The 9,202-nt window shown below is 37.8% G+C and overlaps 1 protein-coding gene across 1 annotated transcript in view; it reads left to right on the top strand.

Annotated features, from left to right (window-relative positions):
* Positions 1 to 1,366: 1,366 nt before the first annotated feature.
* The window catches only part of LOC310924285 (mitochondrial intermediate peptidase-like), a 30,367-nt gene continuing 22,531 nt past the window's right edge, over positions 1,367 to 9,202 (top strand). Inside the window, exons 1-13 of the mRNA XM_083885976.1 lie at positions 1,367 to 1,549; positions 1,721 to 1,894; positions 2,816 to 2,904; positions 3,041 to 3,127; positions 3,239 to 3,302; positions 3,433 to 3,615; positions 4,287 to 4,443; positions 4,717 to 4,765; positions 5,200 to 5,260; positions 5,453 to 5,505; positions 7,120 to 7,273; positions 7,388 to 7,465; positions 7,884 to 8,091. Coding sequence (XP_083742102.1) covers positions 1,403 to 1,549; positions 1,721 to 1,894; positions 2,816 to 2,904; positions 3,041 to 3,127; positions 3,239 to 3,302; positions 3,433 to 3,615; positions 4,287 to 4,443; positions 4,717 to 4,765; positions 5,200 to 5,260; positions 5,453 to 5,505; positions 7,120 to 7,273; positions 7,388 to 7,465; positions 7,884 to 8,091 — 1,504 coding nt within the window. The 5' untranslated portion in view covers positions 1,367 to 1,402. The remainder of the gene's footprint in view (positions 1,550 to 1,720; positions 1,895 to 2,815; positions 2,905 to 3,040; positions 3,128 to 3,238; positions 3,303 to 3,432; positions 3,616 to 4,286; positions 4,444 to 4,716; positions 4,766 to 5,199; positions 5,261 to 5,452; positions 5,506 to 7,119; positions 7,274 to 7,387; positions 7,466 to 7,883; positions 8,092 to 9,202) is intronic.

Genomic DNA, 9,202 nt, shown 5'->3' with positions numbered 1-9,202 from the left:
ATCGTCTTGCCATATGTCACAAATTGGTACCTTTTTTGCCTAGTACAAGTAACCAAAAGTACTTGCTGCAAAATATTGTGATTTCTCATATTGGGAAGACCGTTTATTGTCCTGTGTTACCTATTTTCAGTATTAAATTCTTTTTCAGAGTTTGCCAGTCACATGGTTTAATTTTGTTTATGGGGAGGTTTCTAAATAGTTGCTTTATGACATTTTGCTTAATGTTTTTCGTACTACACCTTTAATAAACAGATTTCACAGGAAAACTATTAATACAACGTGGTTGTGGAGTGCAATGAAATGAGTTATTCCTCCTATTAATAAAGACATAATTTCAAGGTGTTCTGTGTGTGGGACTTGATATATTGCAATGACATCATGAATTTGATTCACCAGGTAATGATTTGAAATGTGTCAAAAATCATTTTGTTGCAGAGGGCTGTATCTGTTTGGCTTGTAATTTGTCTTTTAGGCTGTAGACACAAATTGATTAGTGATGACTCCAATTTAAAGCCACACTTTACTGAAAGAAATCACATGTTGAGTGATTCTTGAAAAAACACAGTTTTTAGGCTACTTGGTAATGACTTGTCTAAATGTCAAATATGTCAAATTTTGAAGAGCTGTAACAAATCATTCGAAAGGGCTACAGCTTTGCAAATATAAACCAGAAAGTAGTTTTGGTATGGGCATAACATGGCATCTTCAGACTCCCCAAACGACCAGTCTCTAAATCTTTGTGATATATCAAGAAACTGAGCCTGCTGTGCATCAAATCATGTGAAAAGTTATTTGTTAACATATCTTCAGTGATCATTAAAAATATTTACTTTTATATAGATTTTTTTTATATACGTAAAACTTCGATATATCCCGAGATATATATAATATTACACATGTATCCGTGCTTTTATTGTGAAGACGGCTTCTATGTGACGTCACGAATTTGATTTAGGTAGCTTGTCGCAGTTTCGACGCAGGTAGTTGTCACAGCAACTTAAACATACTATATAATAATAATATTATATAATCAACTATTAATAGTATATAGTCTCGGAATTTCGTTGGTTGAATTATTCTACCAAACACATGTAGTCTTATTTATTTTTGTTTTATTCCATTAACGAAAATACCAGCACTAACTTACACGTATATTTACTTCGACGCAGCTATCAGCCATTGAGCTAACATGTGAGTAGTAATGTCTATAGTGTTGACAGGTACGTTTCATACCAAGAAGATAACAAGTCTTCATTAGTCTTAATGTACTATCCCTGTTATTTCTCCTTCAGGTTTTTGGAATAGAGGTCAAAGTAGACGCTGAAGTTAGCATGTCCTGACAGCCTTTTTGAGCACCACAAGTAATCATCAGCAGAACTGGACACAGTAGACTGAGGACAACATGTCTCCGTGTCAGAGGTTACTTTCCTTTGTGAAGCACAGAAGCTTGTGGACGCATGTTCACAGAAATGTCACCACATGGTCTCCTGTTGGAGCTGCTTTCAATGCCAGACCTACCAGGAGACTAGACATGTTCGAGAAAAGCGTGGTTTGTATTTATGTTAGCTATATGTGTCTGTTTACTCACTCACTCACTCACTCAACGCTGAAGCATGAATTCACACAGAGCTCATTGAAACAACACATAACATGAAGACTGCATTACTAACAATTACATAACAAACATGACACCTCCAGTCTCTCTGACCTGTGTTTGCAGGGTTTGTTCGGGGTGCCAGAGCTGAGCTGTCCTGCAGGCTTCCAGGCTGCCACAAAGACAGCTCTCAAAGACACTGAGCTCCTGGTCCAGAAAACTTGTTCTTGTCTTCCAGGGGCCGAGACTGTGGAGTCTTTTGACCAGCTGTCAGATGGTTTGTGTAGGGTGGCTGATCTTGTGAGTTCAAGGTCGAAAATCTCTTAAAACTGTACATTGCAACTGAGTAAAGATGTAGTTTGACAACTCATTGAATAGATATTGCATGCCTGACAAAAGAAATCTACAAATCAGTCAATATCAGTGTTTATCATAATAAAATGTCATTCCATTAAAACCAATGTGTTGTGTTTCAACACATTTCTCAAATCTAAGACATCAAATTGTACTTGTGAATGTTGCCTCACAATGCATAAATGTTATATTGACATACAACTCTGTTGTACTAATACTGAAGAAAATTATATTTTTACATATATTGTTATTGAATGTTTTGCCCAGCCCTAGTTGCCAGTAATGTTGTGAACGTTTATAGGACACAGCAGTTCAACTTGATGACATGTTTACACTGGAAGAATATGTCAACTTTTTATTGGGAGAAACATTGTATTATTCAGGAAAGTTCAACTCATGTGAATACTGGTGGCATGATGATGCTGTACTATGCCGGTGATAAACAGTGTATGGTCACATTCTCCATAACAGATTAATGGTTAAGGTCATGGAATGCAGTGAAAGGCTATGGTTTCCTGTGGCTTGCACCATACAATATGTTCTCTCTTTAATGCCTCAAGCAATAAGGTGTTACAATGAACACGTAAAGTGTACATTCTTGGACTTTTTTGAGTTTGTGTATGTATGATCTTATATTTGCCTTTTTACATTTAACTTGTAGCGTACAATAAGGAAGGTGTAAGCACTGACATTTTCGTTCTTATGGATGAAATAAAGTTAACTCTTTAATATACTCTCGGGAATTGTATTCTGTTCTATCCCTCAGAGATAAGCAATGTGGATAAGTCCAGCTTGCTCTTTCACCTGGCGACCTTGTATGTATTTAATTTAGTACTGAGTGACATGTAATTACTCTCCACTCTCCAGGCAGACTTTGTTAAAGTAGCTCATCCAGACCCAGCGTTCCGCGAGGCTGCGGAGAAAACCTGTGTAGACATCGGCACAGTTGTTGAGAAGTAAGATGCTGATCTTTACCTATAGGTGCACAAAGCTGAGAAAAAATAAAAAAATAGAAAAAAAACATGGATTTTAATTCATGCTTTAGCCGAGACAGATGTTAAAAAATAATCACTTTATGGCTGTATGTTTCAGGTTGAACACTAATGTTGAGTTATGCAGAAGTCTGAAGGTTTTGCTGGATGATCCAGACATAGTGGCTCAGCTGGACCCTGACACAAGGTAATTCTGCCATGATCTGGTTAAGACCACTGTTTATCTTTTCACAACTGTGATGTGTTATAGTGATGGATGATTCAATTTTCCTCGATTATGTTGTTGTTGCTTTTCCAGACGAGTAGCAGAGTTGTTTATGTTCGACTTTGAAATCAGTGGAATTCATCTAGATGACAAACTGGTGAGTTACTCATAACATTTCACAATTGCCTTTAAAATAAAACATGTAAAAACATTTGCTTTTTTCTTTCTATGTGAACAACAAACTCCAAAGAATGAATTCACTGAACACACTGTTCTTTTCCCTGCAGAGGAAAAAAGCAGTTGCCCTTCATGTGAAGCTGTTGGACCTAAGCAATGAGTTTTTGGTTGGCTCTCACATGCCCAACAGGATTGCAAGGTCTGTGATTCCTGAACATCTACATCTACACTTTGCAAATGAAGGAAGCTTCATCCAAGTTGCAGGACTGCATGCAGACACCCCAGATGACCTGGTATGTACAATACTACTGATGGATGGCAATAGAGAGATAGAAGGCAGGTTTTATTAGTCCACATTTGTAAATAAGTTTCAACACAATTAATCTGATATAAACAAAAAAGAGGACAAGAATAAATCAGGCCAACACCAAGCAGTTGAGGTGATCATATTGCTTGATGTGTGGATGGTCATGGGAATGTTTTCTCACATTTGTTCAGCAGATGGCGCCTTAGTCATTGCAGACTCAGATTAAGCTAAATGTTAAGGTTTTTTTTTGTTTGTTTTTTTGTCTATTGTTAACTCTTGGTCAGCAGTGAGTGTTGAATTTTTAAAATCAGTCAAACATTTGTACATTTGTATTCCAATATTTCTCTGACTTTCTGAAATGTGTGTTCCACAGTTATATGAACTGAGGTTTGGCTTATTTTAACAGATTTTTTATGATCTGAATATCATTATGGTAATGAGATTAATAGTTGGCTGAGTGCACAATTCAGAAAAAAAAATGAGATTCGACTGTGATTTGACAATGTGCAACAATAGGCACATTGTGTGATTAACAAATGATGACATTTGACAAAGCAGGTATGGATTAAGTAATAACAATTCAATACACTGTTGCTCGTTTAAAGATCTGCTCTGTAAACTCATGTCTTTTTTGTCATGTCTTACTTTCACATGTAGGTGCGAGAGATTGCCTACAGGATTTACCTTTATCCCAACGCAGATCTGCTGAAGTGTCTGGAAGAGCTGCTGAAGTGCAGATACAAAATGGCCAAACTAGTGGGCTACGAGTCCTTCGCACATAGAGCCTTAAAGGGAACAATGGCCAAAACACCAGGTCCATGATTCTCTTTACTTCAGCAGCATTAGTTGTCATTTGTCAGTGCTATAATGTACTAGTGTTTGACTTGAATATGAACATATTTGATGTATAATGTATAATGTGTAATGTGTAATAATTTTAAAATGCGGGGGTTACTGTGTGACTCTGGTTTTATAGGTTCTGTTTGAGTTACAGGAATGTTTTTTCTTTGTCACTCGGTGTCTGCCTTTGGCAAATAATGTCAGGTAGATTTACATGTTGCATCTCTATGTTTATTACCCTTTACAGAGACGGTGATGAGCTTTCTTCAGATGTTAACAGACAAGCTGTCTGACAGGTACTACTGTCTTCTCTTTTAAGTTTTTGTCAACAAAAAAGTTTAAGTTCAGTTTTGGTAAATTACAGAGTCATCTTAATGTGATACAGTTAGCTATGTGTCAGTGGGCCTATCCACATACAATGATGTCCAAGAGTGTGTTTTATTGCATGTATGCATGTATTATTCTGTACATATTCTATGCGTATTCTGCTTACTTGGGATTCCTCAAACACTTAAAAAATGTGCGTGTCAGGTGGCCCTGAGTCACCCGCAGGTGTGTAAGTGAGTCTTTTAGCCTGGCAGCCTGTCCAGGGTGTTCCCCTGCCTTCAGCAAAATGCGTGTAGGGAAAGGCTCTGGCCCCTGACACCCTGAGTAGAGATAACAGGGCAAAGGCTGGAATTATGCCTCCAGTCAACTGACTTGTTGTGATGTTTTTCTTTTTATCACGCAGAACAGCACAAGACTTCAAGATGATGAGCGACATGAAGAAGAAACTCAACCCTCGTAATTCTGTGAGTGATTTCTCTTCACAACACGTAAAAAGCATATTGTCCTCGTGTTTTACATCATAATGTAATCTGATACTTAAATGTATTACACAGTTCCCACAGTCAACATATTTATTGTTTATGGATTCATTTTATCTATTTAAATGAGTTTGATATCGCACGTATATAAAAACAAATCCTGGTTTTATCTTACAGGAGCTCATGCCCTGGGATCATCCGTTTCTCAGTGGTGTCTTGCGTGCAGAAAGGTGGGTATAAGGCATGTCGATGAGTGTCTTTTTTTTTTTATTCCAGCACAGTGCAAATTATTATTGCACCCAAGCTCGTCCTCGGGTGACAGATGTTACAAAAGGTGTTAAGGTAGAGGCATGGGAATTGTCGAAGTGTTCTCTCGTGTTACATTTCTGATTCAGGACAACACTGTGATATAATCATCATCTCCTGTTTAACTCTGTGGTATTGTTCGCATTATTTGCACATTTTATATTGAGCCTTGCCCTGTGGTGTCTTTTATTGAAAGCATTGATAGTGAGGTAAAATGTTCCTGACCTATTTAACTGCTGCTTCTGATATGTGACTACATGACCACTACAAAACTGTTGTTCCTTGACAATGGAACAACTAATTGTTATATTTTTCTTGCTATGATGTTCCTCCTTCCTCGTTGACCCCAGACGGCACCATAAGACTTGATTTTAAACTGGACAATCTAAAAAAATGACTGCGTCTGCAACTATTTCTCATGAAGCGTCAGACATTTTAAGTAACTCTTTATTGCAGATGTCTTAGATCCCTCATTCTATGCGCATATAGTTGTGTGCTGTACCGTGTGCTGGCGATTTTTCTTGTTGCATCTGAGGAAGAGTAGATCTTGTCCTCCACTCTCTCTCACTCGCTGCCACTCCTTTCTCTTGCAGAGGAAAACTCTAGTCTTCTGTTTTGTGGTTTGGGCTCTGCTAGTTGGGAGGAGATCAGAAAAGAAATTAAAAATACAGTCTGATTTGTTTTTCTCCATGCACACACACAAACACACACACAGGCAGGGTTAGGTTCTACCTTATTATGACCATGCTTTGGGTCCCCATTAACACTCTTGGTCCTAAGAAAGTTAATATTAACACCAGAAAAGTTCCTAAAAGGGAATGAAAATAATTACAAAAATAATATATAATATAATAAATAATAACACACTAAAAAGTTTGTCTAACATACACTGCAGTCTTCTACTTTTTATTTCAGTGACTCACTCAAAATGTTTTCTCCTAATCTAATCTCTGTTTTTCCATCAGCAACCATTTAAGTTGGAGAGTGTTCAAACCATATTGAAATGAGTTGAGTGTGTGTGTCTGTGTGTGGTAAATTAGCTGGTAGTAGTGGTCTGTTATTCATCACTGATAACGCAGGAGATATGGTGCTAAACAGCCATTTTGGTCTGGTGGTCTTGCCTCAGAGCAGCATGAAAGCGTGTGTGGCCCCAGAACATTGTGTCTTTGTCAAGATCATATACTGTATGTGTAGTGATCATGTGTAGTCTTTTTTTTTTTCTCTTAATTTTAAAAGTAATTGTTTGGAGATTGGATCACAAACAAGAAGGACCTTTTAGAACATACTGTATGTGTGGTTGTATTTAGAATTTAAAATAAAATCTCTGTGAACTTGAAGATGGCAAATAACATTGTGTCAATTAAAGAGATTTTTTTTCCCAAATATATGTATATTTAAAATAATTAATAATAATTATAATTTAATTTTAATATAAATAATCATAAAAGCCTAATCGCATCACGTTCCACTCACTCGAATATTAAAAACTGCAGCTTCTTTGAGGATTGTAATTTGGTTTATGTTTTATATCTTGTCAGATACAATATTGAGCCGAGTCTATACAGTCCCTACTTGTCTCTTGGAGCTTGTATGGAGGGTTTAAACCACCTCTTCTCTCACCTCTACGGCGTCTCCCTCATGTCTGAACATTCCAGTGCTGGTGAGGTGTGGAGCGAGGATGTCCGCAAATTGGTAAATACTGCAAACAGTAATAATTCTTCATGCCACTAAGATTTCAGCACCTCTTTCTAATGTTTGTCATGGTATAAAGTCTGTTTATGTTTATTGTTGTGTGTGTGTGTCTAGGCTGTGGTACATGAGAAAGAGGGATTACTGGGATATATCTACTGTGACTTTTTCCAGCGGTCAGAAAAACCTCATCAGGTTTGTACACACTCATCTACACGAGTTCATATCACATGATCATAGTTTTTCTCAATCAATCTACACTCTTGTCTTATTACCACTTTGGACAGAAATTAAGATTAATCAAGCGAATGGGATTTTTTTTTGACAAATTACAACAAAATCAAAACAAAAGGGGGAAAAGAGTGTAACAAAACTGTATATACACATTCATATATTAAAGTATAAATGTATTGTTGGCTACTTGAAATTAATATAGGGGGGTATTTAGAGGTCACTTAAAAAATAATTTAATGTTTACATTTTTGTGTTGACTTGTTGCTATAAAACATGCTGCTCAGTCATATTTTAAAGTAAAAATTAGCTGAAAGAGAAAAGTAAATTAATAAAAGTAATTTCTGTAAATCTCCATCTCCCTGTCTCCTCACACTCCCAGGACTGTCACTTCACCATCCGTGGAGGCCGTTGGTGCCGTAAAACTGGTCAGTACCAGCTGCCAGTTGTGGTACTGATGCTGAGTTTGCCCCATCCCACCAAGAGCGCCCCCACCCTGCTCACTCCAGGCATGATGGAGAACCTTTTCCATGAAATGGGGCACGCCATGCACTCCATGCTGGGACGCACTCGCTACCAGCACGTCACAGGTGAGGTGTGAGCACACATGGCACTTTCTGTGTGCATCGGCTGCACGTCCGCAGCATTTTGTTTCACACTCTCGCACTGCATATTGCTCGTCTCCCCACACCACAAATATGATTATGACTTTACTTCATGACTTATAACTGACGTAAAATGTCAGATGAATTATTTTTTTATCCAGACGGGGAGAAAGAGGCAGAGAATCTGCACAGGTGCTAAAATACTTTAAAAGATATAATATTTATGTTTTTTGTGTATTCAAGTTCAGCCTAGACACTACAACTACTGGGAGAGATGTCAGTTTTATGTCATCATGCTGGTTGAATATCAATATCATTATCAACAGATCTTTTCTCTGTCTTTTTTTTGCTGGGAACCGTGCCTCACCTCTCACGTCTCCCGCATGCACAGTGAACAATCTAGTCTGTTAACCGAAATTTAATACAAGATGGAAAGCAGCAGTGACGCACAAGTGACGTGTCCGGTGTGAAGCAGGCCAAAGTCTTTTTTAAGAGCGACACAGGCAGGAAGCAAATCTGCAGCCACTGGAGGAGTGTTGCCTCAGCACGCCGATGAATATACATATTTTGACTTGCATCATTATCTAGATTAAATTTTAGCAAAAGTTAGAAACAATAACAATATAACATGGCAAACGCAATGTTGAAAGTGAAAAAAATCCCTCCATGCCTTTTATCAGATGTGCTTTTTTTCACCCATAACTCAGCATCCCACCAAGTTTAAAGAAAGCTTGTTTTGGTGGTTTATTTGTTATCCTCCTAACAGTCAAACAAACAAACATTTTCATCTGGAGGTGGTTCTTTTTCTCAGAGAACCAGGGTTCGGAAAGTAACCTAAATTGCTCTCCATAGAAATCATTGTCAAATCGTTAACTAGTTGCTTAAACCTCATCACAGTAACTCAATGCCTTAGTGTTTGGCCTGGATTTGCAGCACGAAAGAAAAAGCCCACTGGAGTTGTGTTTCAGGTCAGCAGACGGTTCAGTCGGTGATACTTTCTGACCTGATTTTGTCATTGTGTTTTGTACTGTTGCGCTGTCTTCATGAAAATACTCTTTTTGTTAATGCCAAGGTGCAGAGTGGCCGATGAATCTAC

The sequence above is a fragment of the Microchirus variegatus genome, assembly GCF_963457635.1.
Source record: "Microchirus variegatus genome assembly, chromosome: 3".
NCBI lineage: Eukaryota > Metazoa > Chordata > Actinopteri > Pleuronectiformes > Soleidae > Microchirus > Microchirus variegatus.
This window is presented reverse-complemented; position numbering and strand designations above follow the sequence as displayed.